Source organism: Clinocottus analis, unplaced genomic scaffold (assembly GCF_023055335.1).
Source record: "Clinocottus analis isolate CAN_PGR_092001 unplaced genomic scaffold, fCliAna1.0.p SCAF_20, whole genome shotgun sequence".
In the NCBI taxonomy this organism is placed as follows: domain Eukaryota; kingdom Metazoa; phylum Chordata; class Actinopteri; order Perciformes; family Cottidae; genus Clinocottus; species Clinocottus analis.
This window is the reverse complement of record NW_027175932.1, coordinates 10,303,854-10,322,359: the sequence shown is the minus strand read 5'-3', so window position 1 is coordinate 10,322,359 and position 18,506 is coordinate 10,303,854. Positions and strand designations below refer to the sequence as shown.

Here is an 18,506-nt window from a genome sequence, read left to right as displayed (position 1 = left end):
TCTTGTGCACCTGCGCTCACCTTAAATATGAGTTGTTACATCAAAGTGCAATTGAAACAAGTGTGAGTATGTGAGTATGCAGCTGGAAAACCTTCAAAATGAATATGCGTAATCTCTTGAGAACTATCTGTGGGCTGGTAGGAGATGCAGACAGTTAGCCAGCGAGAGGCTGAAATGTGACCTTCCTGTGAAAAGTTCTTACGAACAGGCCCACAATGTCTAATATTGCTCTTGCACCAGACGCACAGAAATGCAGCGCTTCCTCCGAAATGAAGGTATTGGCTATTGTTGTGTGACTATGAGAGCGTACCATGCAGACAGCTTGTCCCTACGTCTCAGTGGGCATCATACGGATGGAAATGATTCCTCTGTGGAGCATTTTGAAATGGAGGCAAAAGCACAGGAACAAATACCTTCCTCTCTTCGGCATCTTTCAATCAGACGGCATCCCTGAGTGTGTGTGTGCGTACCTGACTGAAATCCACCCTTAACAATGGTCTGACATGAGATGAGCTGTGTGCTTCATGCTCTGGGTAGTTGTCTCATTGTCAGTCAGTCAGCTGTCAGCGGCGTTATTGCGGTGATTAGGAAAAGGCCTTTTGTTCAGATGAGAATCATCTCTATTCAGCTCATCTGGAAGATAGAGCAGAGGTGGAGAGCATCGTGGTTATTTTTTTTTTTACTGGTTTTCTGTCTCTTTTGTCTTCTGTCTTCCTCCCACACTTTGTCCCTCTCACCACTCTTTGCTCAATCGCTCCGTTATTGTCCCTTTGATATCTTTACTTCCCTCCATCTGTCTCTCTGTCCATCATCTCTTTCCTCTCCTGCTCTTTCTTTCAGCCACAGTCACGTTCCACACATAGAAACACAAATTGAAAACCTTGAAGTCTGAAGGAAGTGACAGCTACATGCTTTCTCGCCGCCGTCTCGGCTTTTATTGGCGGCCTAACTTCGCGCGGCGGTAATTGGGTGAGCTGCTAATAAGGCACGGCGTAGTCGGGTTTCTTTGTGGTTAGACTATTTTTCAGCATTAAGACATCTGGTAATTGACTGTATCTCCAAACCCCGCCCTCCTTAATTAGCGTTTTCACGCCTGTCAAGCATTGCATTGCCCTGTAGCACATGTGGCACTTTACGACGATAACCGGTGCAGATTTATCACTCGAAATTCTCAGTAACTTGATTTCAGATTGAGGCTAAACAAAAGCAAACCACTCATTTCTAACTAGAGATTGTAAAACGTCTGAAAAATCAAATTAAATACAGATGACTGTTGCCATCCTAGCGAGAGCTAGCTAGCTAGCTAACCAATGTAGCAAGCTAGCTTTTAACCAACCAGCATCGTTTGGTCAAAAGCCCCGTCTTTGGCTCGACTTTTTGTTTTCAGCTGACTTTTTTAAACATTAAATCAGTCCCATCACGTCTCGCGATGGGACTGATTATTGTACAGCCCGAATACAGATGCAACAGAATATTCAAAGCATTTTAAAAATAGCAGGCCTCCCTCCAGATAATGCTGGCCCTTAGTTACAGTGCCTATAAATGTGGCCCGCTGCTGCAGCGGCGGGCCTGAAAAGCAGCCAAAAGAAGAGAGCCATCAGCGAGAGTGGATGTTCTGATGGGTCCCCTCTCTCTGTTTTCATCTGCGCGAGCCTATTCCTCGTTGTGCTTACAGCTGCTTTCTTCCTCTGGGACACGAAAAATATCAACTTTTAACCCAGTGTGTCTGCCAATTTCCCGCACATAACGGCAGATTCTGTCCGTCAGCGGGACTGCTTCAGACGGGCATCTTGTGGGTTCTGGCGGCGTTGTTACTCCTGGTTGTTTTTTTTAAGGTCAGTCACCTGATAGATTATTTTAAATGCGTTATGCTGAGCCTGTAGAATACTCCAGTGTTTCCTCTGCTTGCTGCTAGATGTGTGTGTGTTTTTTCTTGTAAAAACGGGGTGGCCGCTCTTCCATTCACTGTGTTATTGCACTATATTATAGACCTCTGCTGCCCGTCTCTCTAAACTGCCGTTTCAGTAAATTAGAAATGCCTTTGCATCCACATTGCCTGCCGGAGCTGTTTTCATCTTTGTGGGAAAGAAGTACAGCGTTGCCTCCTCATATATTGACTCTCTGCCTTTAAATAATTAAACAGACAACCGTTATCCCTTAACTCTGCCTGCTTGGGTCACCATCCTCAGCACACTGGGTTTTCACATACTGTGCTCACTGAAAAGGCAACGAGGGGGGAAATAGTCTTGGAAACACTGACCTGACTTTTTTCTTTCAAGCATTTGTGAGTGTTTTCAAAAGAGAGGCACTTTGAAAGGAATGTAATCTCAAGGAAAAATATACAAATAAAAAATGCGACCTCAATGAATGAGGTTCAACAATAAATTAAGTCTGCAAATGCAAAAAAAAAAGGAAGCCTTTTTGTACTTCTTTTTGCTCCAAGGACAGAAGACACACAATCTGAATTTGCGCAGCAGCTGTTTTGTTGATTTGAATTTGTTTTTTAGGATCCTCGTTAGGAAGGCGACAGCCGTCTTCGCAACGGCAACATTTAGAGGAAGTGACTGATTGGCGCAATCGTAACACGCTTCTCCGACCCGCCTCGCATCACCTCTAAAGTCGACAGCAGAAGCTGCCGGCAGACACTTGAGTTCGAGGATGAAGAGTTCATTTTGAAATGATGAGATTTCAGCAGCGTGGTTACGGCAATAAGACCATCTCTAAATCCTATAAAAGAGGGCCTTATTGCTCGAGATAACTGTAACTACAACTCAACCCCAAACCACACTCATCTCACTGATCGTATTATATGCAGCCTGCAATGTTCCCCTTTGGCATATAGAATGAAATGGATCGAGCCCTGAAATTGCCATTGACATGTACTTAAGCTAAATAATACCTTGAAGAAAAAAAACCCCATCATTGCACTGAGGGCTTCTTGACAGTTTGACGCCTGTGTTTTTCCAGTTCAGGTGTCGTAGATAATGTTTTTTTTAGAGGGGGAGCGGGGGGGGGGGGGGGGATGTCTTCAGGTTTGTTCATGCAGAGGACAAACCGCAACAAATAGGGAAAGTGCAAAAAATAGAGGAGAGCAGGGATGAGGACACATGCTGACAGAAAGACGGACAGATCAGAAGGCAGATATGACCGGGAGAGGCAGGCAGAAGCAGCGACGTGTGTGTGTGTGTGTGTGTGTGTGCGTGTGTGTGTGTGTGTTTGTGTGTGTCTTTATGCCCCAGCTGAGCCTCGGCAGAGCAGCAGCACAGAGGCCAAGTTAAATGGGGAGGGGAGATTAAAGGCAGTGCCGGGGCCCGCAGCCTCTGTATTCAATCACCGCTCTCCCACACACCTCAGCCTGCATGCTGATCAAGCTGCAGTGAAAGGAGCCATGCACCCTGCCGCCGCCATACACAAGCGCACACACTACACACTTGTGCCTGCGTGGTATCAGATTTTTAGAGAGAATATCAGATTAATGTCGTCACATCATGTTGATGACATGAAATATACATCTTTTCTGTAAACCTCTTGTGCACTTGCAGCAGATGTATTTATTGTTCCGTGGTGAAATCCACCTGTTTGTTGTTGCAGCATTACAACACTAGATGAATGTGGCTTGGAGAATTGAATACATTGTTTTTTTACTGCAAATTTCATGCCATGAATAAAGTTTAATTGCAAAAACTAAAATGATTCAGCAATACTTATTCTTTCTTTGTACTCGTACTGCTTCAGTGACAGGGAAGGAATATCTTCTGCATGTTTACTTTGGACGTATTTGGAGCATTGCTCGTTGACATTTCATTGTTGGATCAAGGCAAACTTTTGCGTTAGATTGAAAGCGTCCTATACCAAGTATGCTTATACCATCAGTCTGATTTTACATTCACAGCATTTCCACAAACATTTGCATGAACTTTTGCTCTAATATTTACTTAATCTAAACAATATCTCGACAGACAGGGAGCATAAAAACTGCTATTTTGCAATGAAAGGATAATTTGGCATAAACAGCTGCAGGTGGAACGTTTGTCCAGGTATATTACTGAAATAAACTTGTACTTCTAATGAGTCCAGGAAAGTTGTAGATATTCTACAGTGTCTTCACACACAGGACACACCTACTAAAAGAAAAGGAAATCCTGGAAAACGGTTACAGATTGTGGAAAAGAAATACGAGATCTCAATCTCTGGTATCAAATCATTGCGTCATATCTCTCTCTCTCTCTCTCTCTCTCTCTCTCTCTCTCTCTCTCTCTCTCTCTCTTTCTCTCAGGTCGTGTTGTGCATCTATTACATACCTACATGGCTTTTGTTTCTTTGTTGAAACATACTTCGAGCAACTGTTCACTGGAATTGTGCAAGATCATAAAATATGAATCCGTCGACCAAGAAAAATGAGAAAACGCCGGAGCCTTCTTTCAAGTCGGCTCCATTTTATCTCAGCTACCCACAATCTCTGCCCAGCAGGAGAAACCTTGAGGAGAAAAGGCGAGCAGCTCGACCCGACCAGTCGCAGCGGCTGTGGGCTTCGTGTCCGCAGACCTCGCAGCCCTCCGAGCCGCAGTTCCTTTTCTGAAGAGTTGCACGTCGGCTCTGCCAGTGCCTCCAGCAGCCTCCGCCATGCAGAAACACAAGTCCATTACTCTTTCTATCTGACTGTGACTCGTGAGGTTCGCTGTGCTTCCTCCATGGCCACCGCCGCGGCGCCGCATTCTTCTTCACGTCACGTTTCTCTCAGAATCCAAAATATCCCCACAACAATGAGTAAATCTTTTTTTTTTTTTTTTTTTTTTTTAAGGTCGGGATAAAGACTCCGCTTTCCGAAGAAAATAAAAAGCTTTGTTCGACTGATATTTTGTTGGCGAGGAGCCTGAGAGGTTGTAAATTGTGAATGTCCCGCCCCCTGCTGTGTGTCTCTGTGAGGCGGGGAGAATAAATGTAAGCGAAAGCAGGAAAACAACAATTTTGGAGGGAAAAAAGAAAAGCTCAAATGCAAAGAAAGAAACTTAAAAGTGAAATGGCAACTGCCATTCAGCGAGCAATCTTCTACACATGCAGGAAATAATCTGTGCAGATGGTTCACCCGAGTAAGTTCACAAACAACACACACACACATTCTCAATTGTCCCACATTGGAGGGACCTGACCAGGAGCCTATAACGCTGTTTGACATGACTTGCCTCTGTCCTCGAAGGGTGCAGGCGGAGAGAAATAATCCCATTTGCATAATGGCAGTCGCGCCGTGGCACTGGTATACATGTGCGAATGCACGTAAGCTTTTCAGTGCAACCGCAGGGTGAGCAGGGTCATTCGTTTCCCCTTTTTCTGCCACCGTTTTAATTGATGATCATTCATTGTTTCACGCCAACACCCTGTTATTAAGCAGAGAGTTCATTATGCTAAAACACCAGCGCTGGGGAATCGAGGGCGCCTCATGGGAACGTACTATTCTTTACGGGCTTTACACAAGGTCACAGAAGGAAAACGGGGCCTATAGCTTCATTATGAAAACCCTATTAAGCTACACGGGGGACTCGGTGGAAATGGTTTTAATGACGAGTCAAAGCCGCCCCGGAGCTTCCGTAGTGGGAATGCAGTTGAATGAAAGTAAGGACATGCTAGGACCGGCGTTAGATGGAGAGGGGTGTTGTCACGGATTCATCTTTTCATTATGTTATCAAGGAATCCATTGTACAAAGAGCTTGTACAAGAGAATCTCGAAAAAGCAGCAAAAAGGTCCATCGCTCGAGCCAAGGACTGTTTTTATATGCATCCATTCACTGTTGACTAAGGAAGATATAAACTAACAAAAAAAAAAGCGGTTGTATAGAAATCCGAGCCATCTCTCGGTGCTACTGTAGTCTACTTAAGCACAGCTCGGGTTGCGAGCTTTCTCACTACCAGTCCACGGCACAAGAATAACATTTTAATTGCAAAAGAGCAGCATGACTCACTAGATCTTCCTGTTCCGTGCATATGTTTTGCTGCAATTAACTGATTAAAGCAGTTATTTTTTTTTTCATCTTTTGCACAGCCAGAGAGAATTCACATTGTTTTGCTTTCCATTGTTTGTTGTCGCTGCACAGTTTCTTCTTTCTGTGCATGTTTATACATATTTGCAGATGCCAAACCAGACAAACATTATACAACTTATTTTGCAGGAATTGGTGCATTTACTCTCTACCTACAACTGAATGTGCATTAGGGGGGCAGTGATCGGATGACAGCTGTCACTTGTTGCGTGCTAAAAATCTGCTAATTAGTGTTTAACACACTCTAGGTTTGTCAGTATTTGGCATTCGCTTCAGTATTGAATTAAAACCGACACTCTGTGTCACCCTGTGCTTTAAAATGGCCGTTTGAGAACGCGATAGGAGCTCTGGATTATTTTCATGTACCATGCAAGCGAGAGGTGGAAGAAGTTTAGTTGCATGGCAACATCCTGCTTGTGTGCGCATGTGATGACTGAGGTCTTATATTTGGCCTTTACATGCTCCATTTGTGCATTTTATGTCTATTCTTTTTCAACTGCATGTTTATGTTTCAGTGTGTGCATGTGTGATGCTGCTTCTCTGTGCTTGCTCAAGCATTTTAGGGGGGAAAAAGGGCCAGAAAAGGAAAAAATCAAATCACTTTCCAGAGTGGCTCCAAAAAGCAGAGCTCAGACAAGCTTCCTTCCCCCAAAATAGATCGGCCAGACCCCGGTTCTCTCTCTCTCTCTCTCTCCCTCCCTCCTCATGATGAGACAGTGCTCCCGATGAGAATTTCTCTGATTCATGGCAGCATAGGCAGGGTATTAATAATTTCAAGGCTGGCTTTATGATGAGTTTTTGGTCACTCTATCAGTGTTGGTGCGGGGAAAACGAATGTCTACTTTAAGTCGCGGCAGTGAGAGGTTTCATCCGTTCTAACGGCAATCTACGGCACGATTGAAGATGGCGGAACGTTTTTTGAAGCTTTCTTTTTCATTTAATCATATTTTTTTTGGCCTAGTGTATATTGGGCCTTGTTTAAACAGGAATATGAGACAATCAATATCACAGTTGTACATGGCGGTTTATTCAATATGAAGACAGAACAATGCAGCAGCCGGTCAAGCCGGCCTAGTTTAAAGACTGAAAATTAAGAAATAAAGACTTCCTGGTTTGACGTTTAAAAAAAAAAGAGTAAAATCACTACTCCCAAACAAAAAATAATCCAGCACAAAGCTTAGTAAAAGCACAACTTGTTTTTACATTTGATATTATGTATGCTTAAAACAGACAAGCAATAATAATGTCCTGTCATTGTTAATTAGCGAGGTCAAGAGTTGACAGTCGGCAGATTGCGTAACCTTCAGGCAGAACCCGGCTAGCGGTTCCCCGGGTCTCCAGTCTGTATGCCGGCTCCGCTAACTAGCTGCTGCCTCAAGCTTCAAATTGAAAGGACAGATACTAAATTGACAATCTTCTCATCTAACGGCAAGAAATAATGATATTTCCCAGAATGTCCAAGTGCCCCTTTTTAAAACGAGAAACGCATGTAGCAGGAAACATCAACAACTAAAACCGCTGTTCTCCCTGATCATGATTCATCAGATGCAACCTGTTCAGAATCTCTTCAAATCATTTCTGAATAGAGCAAATTGTTCTGAACTGGAACATGATTTTTCACACCTGAGTCAACAACATCTTCAAACATGTTTTCAATTACAGTCGAGGTCCAGACTTCCAAATGAATTGCAGTTCGTTTAAGTGGCCTCCTTCATTGTTTCTGGACCTCAATCAACTCCCGCTGGTGGTTTTTGGAGATTCCATTCAGGCTTTCATCATCCGACCACTCTTTTACCTAAAGCTGTAATTTCGTCTGCTCCACTCTCCTTCCCCGTTGCACCACATGCTGTTCAGCTGGCTCTTTCAGCCTCTGATTAGGGTTGTTGAAAGGATTCATTTAGAAACTAGCCCGCCAGGCCTCAGGATAGAGGGATGGCATCAAGGTTCTACTAATGCAGCGTTTGGATCCAAAAAATGCGATTTCAGACTCATAATCTTGGCGCCGGACTCTCTCTCCTCTCGTTCCAAACAGCTGTAGCGTGCTGGAGTGATATAGCATTTTAGTCTGGCAACATCCAACATGCGCACACAACCTCACTCCAGTCGAACAGATGTAACGCTAGTTTCCAACTACATCGAGCTGCCATGTAGTGATTCTGGGTTAAGTGGAGAATATGAGGAAAATAACAGTCGTTCGCAAGGCTTAAGCCATTACATACTTTGTTTTGATTTTTAGAGAAAGAGCATGTCTTGGCGTTGGCATTCTTATAATTCATATTGCCTCACAGCCAAACACACACAAGTAATTTATCTCCCCAGAGACACCATGAATACATTGTTTGCTTAATACACAAATCAATATGTTATGTTTCAGCATTTAATGTTCTTCACCTTACACTGCATGTTTTTAGCCCTGGCAGCAAGATCGCAGTGCTCTAAGGACGTGTTAGCTAACAGGTTTGTGCAAGGAAAAGAGTAACATTTAAGTATTTTTTGCTATCACGTGATGGACCCTTGTAATTCTAGCGATTGCCGCTATAAGATTAGCTTCAAAGTTCAGTGTTCTTCCTCGTGGCTTGAGAAGAACTGGGAAAGTGTGCACGCCAGCGTGCCAACCGTTTCCTAAACGGTTAGCTAACGTGGATGTGCTATTATCAAGAGCAATACAGCGTGTGGGATTAAGGACGAGCGCTATCTTCCCCCGCAATGTTAGCTGAAGGAACAGCTCATGGGATCAAACGTTTTTCGTATTTCAGTCCTGTTAAGCTAATAATGTTACTGGTTATCTCAAATTAAACCCCAAAGCTTCCTTTTTATACTAAAAGACATTATTAAAAAAAGAATACATGACAAAACTGTAGTTTCTTAAGTGATTTACAGTCTATTTTGTTGAAAAAAAAAACAACAATAATCAGATGTCTAAAATGTGACATAGTCTGGTATTTAGACTACACAAGTATCTACAATACATATCATTTATTGCTTGGAACTTAATGTGTTGATTTACCATCAGCAATGATTTCTGAGCTATGTTTTGTACGTGAGCCCTCATATTTCATATGTATGCTGCTACAAGCCTTACGTAAGAATGAGGGTTGGTTAAAAACACTTTCTGCAGAAGGTTTAAAGACAGAATGTATTTTGTGTCAAAATTAGAAGGACACTCAGAAATAGTTAGCTGCTTCTCGTGCAGCACAGTGTGCAATCCCAGCTTGACTCCAGAACACTGCAGATTCATAAAGGATTAAAAAAACAGAAGAAAATACACCCCCACCCCCTCCCAACCGAGGCTAAACCACACATTTATAGATACCCAAACATTTCCTTTACCAGATTGAGACTCTTCAGAAGCAGCTTTTAGTAGCATTGGGACGTCTTCAGCAGCAAAAACAAGACACAACGCTCTTTAAAAAAAACATGCTCTCAGCCTTAAGGGTAAAAGATTTAAAGAAAAAAAATGTCACGTCTATCTGGGTTGTCGAAGTATAGCTGGATATTTGTCAAATTGGTGCTTATATCTGAGCAATTGTAATGTGCTGAGGAGCGGGAGGAAGAATAATAAAGCACAGGAGCATGTCAATAACATTATGTTGTATTAAGCCATACGCTCTGCCACATGAATCCATCTTCTGCCACAGTCGGAGCTTTCATTTCACTCTAGAGTGGCCACACATACATTTTAATCAGCCATTTGGCTGGCCAAGCTGTCAGCTGCTCGACAACAGAAGCTGATAACGGTGATGATAAATCATAGCGCTACTGGTACAAGCTTTGGGTTTGTTTCTGAGAACACCTGCCAGTTTTAGATTTTTCCCACTATTCACGAGGCTATTCCAGGAAAGAGGATTACTGTTTCCTCTCTTTACAGTCCAATTTCTTCACAGGATGACTGTGAAGAGATAGGTCCCCATCTTGCATCTTTTTGCGTAACATACTATGCAATTTTCATTCCATGCAAAAATACAGAAGTTATTTTTTGGGACCAAATGCTTCGTCTGTCATGCTGTCTGGAAACTGTCTTGTTGGAGCGGTGAATCATGTAATAGTTTCTAACCCTTTCTGTAGATCCCTCAAGGCCGACAGAAGGAGGAATACGCTCTTGTGTTGTGTTGTGAAGGTTCGGTTGCGTTCGTTTTTTGTTTTTGCTTTGTTTAATGGAGGCAGTGTACGTGGTGTCCCTGGCAAGGCGCTCTGGAGGCCGAGCCTCAGGGACGCTTGGAGCAATTTGCTTTAAAAAAGAAGGAATCAACTCCTGTTTTATTGGGGCACTGAGACCAGAATGTCCTCAAGTTCTCTCACATAATATTTGGTAAGACTGCAAAACCCCTAGAAGGCTTGCAGCTGAAACCAACTTGTTTAAAACTCAAATTTCCTTTAGCAATTCTTGACTTTTTTCCTGTTTGGGGAACTTGAACTGAGTGTCGAGACAAGATAAAACCTCAGGTAATAGAACATATAAATATTTAGAGCTCGCTTTTGTATCCACACGAGCAGAAAGGCTCTAGGGATGGCAACGTCCGTCTGCCGGTCGGTCAACCGCTTTGGTCCAGACTAAGATATCTCAACAACATTTGTATAGATTGTGAAATTGAGTTCACGCAAGCATGGTCCTCAGTGGATGACTGCTACTGACTTTGGTGATCCCATGTATTTTCATCTGAGATCACAAGAAGGTTGAATTTTGATGAATCGACTGGGTAACTTGGCACCTCCATGTTGTATATGTACACTTCTGCTGGTGGATGTGGTTCAGATATCAATGTTTTCTTCGGGATGAAGTCTTTGGTGAACCCCCTAACTGTCAAAGCTAGAACAGCTGTAGACGTTTTGTACAAGTTGTGCTTGTTGCACAAACATTTTCCCCCTCATAATAATTGTGATACGACTCATATGTTCTGTCAGCTGCCTTGCAAAGTTGTCTCACAGTTTTAACAACGATTTGAACATTTCGAGTTTCAGCATTTGGAAGATGCAGTGATTCACAGCAGAGGTAGCGATACGGATACACTCGTTGTAGATGTCACGTGCTGAAATAATTCAATTAAACCTCTCCTATGAACCTGTGCGTGCAACGCAATTAGAGATGCATATGATGTTTTTTCACGAGGCAGAGCACAATTATTTTATTTTAAAAGTGGGTTTTCAAATTAGATGCGTTATCAGTCGGTGCAGCTGTATAGAACACAGCATACATCGCAAGACAACAACATGAAAATGAAATTAATTCAGTTTCTCCGCAGCTACAGCTGTGACAGTATAAGCAAAGGCCCCTGTTTGTTGTTGTTCTTTCTTGACTCGATGGAGCTCATTAATTGCCAACATTTCATCAGAGAATCACAACGTCAAATCAGCCAGTCTTTGAGCTTGTTGACTTCACACATAGCACCTCGGCGCCGCAGCGATCCGCGCGATTACATAAGACACCCGGAAAAAAAAGAAAAGAAAAAAAAAAGTCTTTTCAGCTTCTTGCAATGGAAGAGTTCCAAAGGAGAAGGAACTGACAAAGGGAGGAAGCAGGAAGAAGGCAGCGAGGAGACTCTGTGCAGAGATGGTGGGTGGGGTGGGATGCAGGAAGTACAACGCACGCAACATGCACACATGAACAGATTCACACATACACACACTGGAGCTTACATGACAAGTCATTATCCGGCATCAGCCAGAGAAGACGGAGGAGTTGCAGGGGGGAGTTGAGTGTGAAAGCATGAAGGAGAAAAGAGCGAGCAACGTAAAGGAAGAAAGGGGGACGGAGGAAGAGGAGGAGAGCGGTGGAACGGGGTGGTGAAGAAGGGGGATTTGGTCTTGATCTCCCAAGTGCGTGACAGATTGGATTTAGTAGCATGCATTCCTGAGCAAAGACATCACGTTGAGACATTTCTCAGGATCCCACCCCCTCCTTCTTCCTCTTGGTGCGGTTGTGTCATGGACACACACGTTATGCTACTAATGTGTGGCTACTAGCTTCAGCGCTATGCTATGTGTTGCTTCAGGGTCTATTAGTGCATTGTTGTTCATTTCAGATGTTGTATATCTTACCCGAGAGGGGCAGTTGGAGCAGGATAAAGGCCGACTGAGGCTTGTGTTGGTGGAGTTGCATGTCGTCATCTTTCTAAAATAATGGCCCAAGTCATTTGTTCAGGTTTTTTCACACACAAAACTTGACTAACTGTAATAGGGGTGCACAAGCTGCCTCTAGACACTGCACAACAGGCATACTGTAATACCTCTCAAATTATGTTATGATTACTAATTGACAAAAATGCTCTCAAAAAGGCTACCTGAATTGTTAGCTTAAATGCTAGCTTCAAAATGCCATCTTAAAAAGCTTGTAAAATTGCTCGAGTCACATTTTGTCCTTTGACTTTGGCAAAATAAAACGGTCACACTCTTAACATAGGCCGTTATCTTCATGGGTAAAATCACATGATCTGTCCAATTTCGGCAGAGACGATTTAGGCAAGAAGCTCATTTTTGTCAAAAAACGACTTATTTTAGGAAGGTGACGATGTACATTTGTGTAGTCTTTACAAAAATCAATAATAAAGACTGTTTTCATAAATATACACACCTTTTTAGGTGCTAATACTGTACGCACACAGACATTTTGTCCGTCTGTGGCCGCCACAGTGTGAGGATGAATCCTGATAGATCCCTATTACCCCGGGTGTGACCCCTCACAGCGCAGTTCATTAAGCCAGCCACCCAAGTGTCCGGGACTCGAGTCCAGATTTAATCACAACTTCCACCCTCTTGCCAATCACAATTAGATCCTGATAAGCCTCTCCAGGATGTCACCCGGGGGCCTCCACACACAGACAAAGGTTAATTTGCGAGCAGCAAGGGCCCGGCTACGAGGCCGAAGGTCACCTGATTGAATACATGGAGCATGTGTGTGTAGGATTGGGGGGGGGGTTTGGCAGCAATTACAAAGTTCATCAGTATTCATGTGTTTCATTCCTGCCTAATGGGTTCTTTACCTTCAAAGAGGTGCGCTGATAGGACGTGGCCCGTAATGAGAAAAAAGCTTGTGGGTCGTCTTTAGGAAGCTGAAATTAAAAAGTAATTTCCTCATTGTCTTTTTTAAGTCCTTTCACATATGTAGTCACATTTGCGAGTGGCTTAATGCCACCGCAGTGCGTGAGGAATTGTGGGTCTATTAAACATTAAAGGACCTGTTGTCTCTCCTGGCCTCCATGTGGTTGAAGTCAGTTTGTGTCTGTTTGTTTGTATTAATTGTATTATGTCGTTTGCATGTGCCTTTAAAACAAATATCAAATAACAAAGTGCTCGTCCCGGATGAGGACAAGGCTCAGGTTGGACTGTTTTAACCTCCGTCCCAAGAGGTCGTTGTGAACCATCAAACGTTCAAAATATTATCCTTCTCTTTTGTTATTGTCATTTTTAGTGTCTATTTGATTAACTTTAATATAATTCATATAATAAGGAATCAAATTATTGTATTTTATGAAATATTTGCTGATGAAAAAAATATCTTATTAGTAGTTTAACTGTGTATTGTGAGCTGCTTCGAGGTAGTTCAATGATGTTAAACAAGTCATTATTACCTCGTTTGTATTGGACGAATATAGTATCTACCTAACAGACATATTGTTTCTGTTACTGTGTTCAATGTTAAAAAATAACAACAAATCAATAGATAACGTCGCTTCCATCAACTTGTATTCGAGGCTCCACGTTTGGTAATGTTTGTGCCGTCCTGATCGAGCTCCCAGAGCACAGTGAATAATAATAATAACAATAATAATAATAGAGCTGCACGACTGAACATGTGACAGAATACAAATTTAACAGAATACTCGGACTAATTTATTGTGCCCTGTTTATGATTGCATCTCTCTGACCTCGCCTCCTGTGGTGCAATGTCATTTCCAGGCCAGCTGGCAGCGGGGACATGTGAGATTGTGACGCTGGACAGGGACAGCAGCCAACCACGGCGGACCATCGCCAGGCAGACGGCCCGCTGCGCCTGTAAGAAGGGCCAGATCGCTGGAACTACAAGAGCCAGACCCGCCTGTGTGGACGGTAAGAGGAGGAGGGGCAAGTGGGGAGGAGGGGGGGGGGGGTCTCAGATTAGCTGGCCGGCTTTAAGGGCCCAATTCAGTGAAAACTACTCAAACATGAGTGTTTCCCCCCCGAGGCATGTCTGATTTTTACATCCAATGATGTCACGGTTGAAGCGCACATGAGTTTAGTGTGAAATACGGTAAATAAAGTGGTGGAGCACGTCATCGGGGCAGTTCGGGTTTGGCTGTTTTGTAAGACGAGGAACCGACAAAGTGGAGCACAGGATCACAGGGCGGTCTTTGTGCTGTTCGTAAAGCCTCCAACAAATCAATTTACAGTTGAATCATTTTTAAAAAGGGTCTGGAGGGGGTTTCTAAATCCCCCGCCAACAGATGGGCTCGTGTGTCATGGAGCAGTGACACTATTTGTGGTAATAGTCTGCTCTCGGGGCTTTTGCATGGTCGTTGTCAGAGCTTAAAGAATTCATCCATTAATCAATTAGTTGATTGACAGATCATTTGTTGCAGCTGTTTTCACGATCAAGTCTTCTGACATGTTTCCCTATTTTACGACGTTTTATCGACCAAACGTTTAATTAGGAAAACAAGTGTAACACATTTGCAGATAATAAAAGCCACAATTTGTGATTCAATTTTCATTTGCGATGCAAATTTACACCGAAGCGATTTCATCATTCTCCTATTTGATCTTAATTACATCTAGCTCCACAAGACGAAGCCATGAAGTCAATTCACCATCAGCAATTATTTACATATATACTCCTGTATGAAATGAAAATCATGTATCTCTACAAACGACATCTTTTCACCAGCTCAGAATATCTGCCTTGTTTTCAGCTGCGTGGCATTAAGGTTTACAGTGAAGTAAACAGGTTTTTAAATGATTCATAGTTTCAAGTAGGTGAAGTTCTACAGTCATTGTTAACCCTCAAATTTGGAGATACGATCAATTTTGTGTACTGTGGCGAGAAAGCGTCTGAACTAAGTGTACCCATGGCTTCCTCACACACATCTCGCGGGGCAGAAGCTATTCCTTAAGCCTTTGAGTCATTTTTCTCGTCACCATTCTGCCTCCATGGCAGCTCAAAGAATCTCCAGAAGGGCTTGAACGATGCTGTGACTCTGGGCTTTTCCCACATTTCTTTAGGACATCTTCATTGCCATCCCGCTGCCTCTTCGGGAGCTTGTCACCGAGTCTATCTTTCACACGATGCTGGCCTCCAGCCCTGGCTGGGAGGGAAGCTTATTTGCACAGGTGAAGGCAGAATAAACAGCAAGGATCTGCAGTGAACGACACTTTTGGATGCTTTGTTTTGCCTTTGTTTCAACTGTGCCTTCACAGTTGTGTCTCCGATTGGAAGAGCGTCCGATCCACGGTGCGCTGTTTGACTGCTTTTGCCTGCTGATCATATGAGGGAAGTCTCGGTGTAAATGGACTTATACCTTTTTGTGTGGCAGGCACAGATGAACAAGACATTTGTCGAGAGATTTTCTCCCAAATTCAATTTCTTCCTTCAGCCAAACGGCTTCGCTCTGAGACTTGTGCGCTGTGGCTTAGCCCTATGAAGAACAATCTGATCTTGGAGACATGGCTGCATGCCCACCTGCACTGTGGAGCCACTTTGCTGTCCTTACGCATGCCTCAGTTGACTGTGAGTATTTTTGTATGGATGCTGCATAAATCCTTCTGTATCCGGATGATATCAGGAGGTATTTGTCACAATGTAGGCTCCTTGGAGAGCTGTGACATTCTGTGTGTGGGCCTGATACTCGTCTTTTCTGAGGACAGCTTAAGCTGACTTTTACACAGCTGGATGGCAGCTGTTGACATTTGCAGTGTGTTCAACTACCAGATAAAAAAAATATGTAAGTTGAATAAACGTGACCGTTGTGCAATAGTTGTATTTTCTTTATGTGTGTGTTTGTGTGTGTGTGTGTGTGTGTGTGTGTGTGTGTGTGTGTGTGTGTGTGTGTGTGTGTGTGTGTGTGTGAATAACGTACAGTACTGTCATGAGCTTGTGTTTATTTGTGCACATTTCATTCTAAAAAGCCATTCCTGGTGCTTGACATAATGCAATGAAAACATAAAACAAATGTGGCATAAAACATTAAAATGCAAATAAAACCATTTCAAAGAAATTGAAAAGATAAAACAGAGAACTAGATAATGGACAGGTGAGAATGATAATGCTAATTTGGACTCTGGGAAGCGTTATCAGACTACCAGATGACCTGAGAGGCCAAGAGGGTTTAAAAGGTACTGGACAGAGAACTGGTCCTATAATTAAGAAAAGAAAAAAGAAAAGAAAATAAGAGACTCTCTAAATCTCATGTACAGTAATATGTGTTTATTTTATTTTGAAGTAAGAGCTGCCGCTTGTTTGCACTGCTGCCTTCAGCTGAGAGGCACTGGGATTGAATTTCGACCTGTGAGAGCTCCACTGGGTTTACCCCGAGTGTTGGTAATCACTCCCACCGCTCAGAGACATACATGTCGATTGGACTGTACAGTTGATCACTCAAAGGTGTGAATTAATTAGGACGACTAATTGACACTGTGAGTGTGTGTGTGTGTGTGTGTGTGTGTGTGATGCAGTTATACAGTGACTTTCAACTTCTTTAGAGGGGAATTTCCAATGTAATGTGAAAATATTGCATTTAGAAAATTCCCATGTAGCCAATCATGTCACAATCTGTCATGGAATTGTAATATGCATGTACACAGAGGCACGAGTGTGTGTGTGTGTGCATACTTTATGTCAGATAGTCATTTACCATTTCCTTCCTTATAGTCACATTGTTCCCATAAAAAAAAAAAAAACATACCCACACACTTTTATTGCTATTCACATTACAATATCCCACAGCTTGATATTATTGCCATGCAAATCTTGAGATGCGTGTCTCCACAAATGCAATCATATTTGTGTATTCAGACTGAGGCTCCGCTCACTTTGGGGACATCATAAGAGAGCCGGAGCCGGAGAGAAAGCTGACATAAAAGACCCCAAACGCCACAAATGGGATTTCAATCAGTTTTAATCTGCTTGAGTCCTTGAGGTCTTGGCTCTCTGCTGTAATATGCCTTCGCCTCGGCCGACACGATCCGTGTCCTTCATGCTTCGGCCTCCGCGTCCCCCGCGCGTGCGGCGGGATAATCCGCGGCGCCATCAGCGGACTCACCTGGCTTCCAGGACAGCGTGTGGTAATGAAAACAGAGAGAGCGCTGTAGTGCCGTTGATCCTGAAGAGTCACTGTTTGTTGTCGCGCATTTCCCATCTTCCAGCTGCCCTTTGTGTGCTTATTGCTTTGAGGAGGTAAAAATGGGAGATAAGCTGTCTACATGATAAGCTTTGTGCTTGATGTGCGTGTCCAAAAGGAGAGTCGCTTGGAAAAAGACAACAAAACCTTCACCAATCACATCTCCGCAGCGTGAAGCGCTGTCTTCTTCTGACCCTTTCTTTTTCTTACGTCTTTCCATTTTTTTTCCGCTTTCTCCTTCACACGCTCACGGTCTTAATTATTGTCTCAGTTTTAACTGTATTTCTTCGACGGCTCGACCCATTTGAGGCCTATATGTCAGCCTCGCGTTGCATAAGCACACAACCTCTGATCTGAAATGTCACACTCCTGGGCCTTTTTACCTCTGTGCTTGATGACATCTAAGGGAGCTGATATTGATTGTTATTAGGACTGTAAGAGGCTATTAGAGAGACAGAGGGGGGGCGACTGCTGCTGGCTGGAGGAAAGACATCTCCAGAGACACAGAGGAGCTTGTCCAGGGTCAGCGGTCGCTGGCAGCGATCGCTCAGTGGGGAGTCCCCGGCTGAGGTGAAGGTGTTTGTGTTTCACTCCTTTTGCTGGGATGCTGACATTGATGAAAGGTTTTGAGGGGCTTAAGCTCACCGATAAAACCTTTAAAAAAAAGCCTGAGTGCTCATTTGTGTGTCAAAAGGAGACAGAATGATACACTAACACACATTGGTGAAAAAACAACTAAGTGCATCACACTTAAAGTCTTAACCCCATGAGGTCTGAGGTCATTTTCTCGATTTAACGTGTTTTAAATTCACATTTTTTTAAAGGCACTCGCATATGAGATTCATACCCAGGTGTTACATATGAAAATATGCAGAAAAATCTCAGCTCTCTGTATAACGAGGCAGCATTGTCTTAAGGCACAGTGTAAAGAGATAATGTGGCCCTGAAGCTAAAAAGTTGAAGCTCGAAAACATACCTTTCCACATGTGGATGAACTGTTTGGGTGCTTGAAGCTGCCCAGGGCAGTGAGTTAGTGGTAGCATCCCTTTAAGTATATTTCTGTCTTCTTTATACCTCTACTTTAGAACATTTCAACAGGCAAATATTGTACTTTTTCCGTCATCTATTCGCCAGCTTGAGCCTATACAAAACACATGATTTGCTT

The 18,506-nt window shown here is 43.2% G+C and overlaps 1 protein-coding gene across 3 annotated transcripts in view; it reads left to right on the top strand.

Moving 5' to 3' along the window:
* Positions 1–18,506, top strand: part of tafa5a (TAFA chemokine like family member 5a) — a 126,882-nt gene that overhangs the window by 62,029 nt on the left and 46,347 nt on the right. For all 3 annotated transcript variants that reach the window (XM_068586796.1, XM_068586798.1, XM_068586797.1), the window contains one exon: positions 13,929–14,078. In XM_068586796.1, the coding sequence (XP_068442897.1) occupies positions 13,929–14,078 (150 nt within the window). The remainder of the gene's footprint in view (positions 1–13,928; positions 14,079–18,506) is intronic.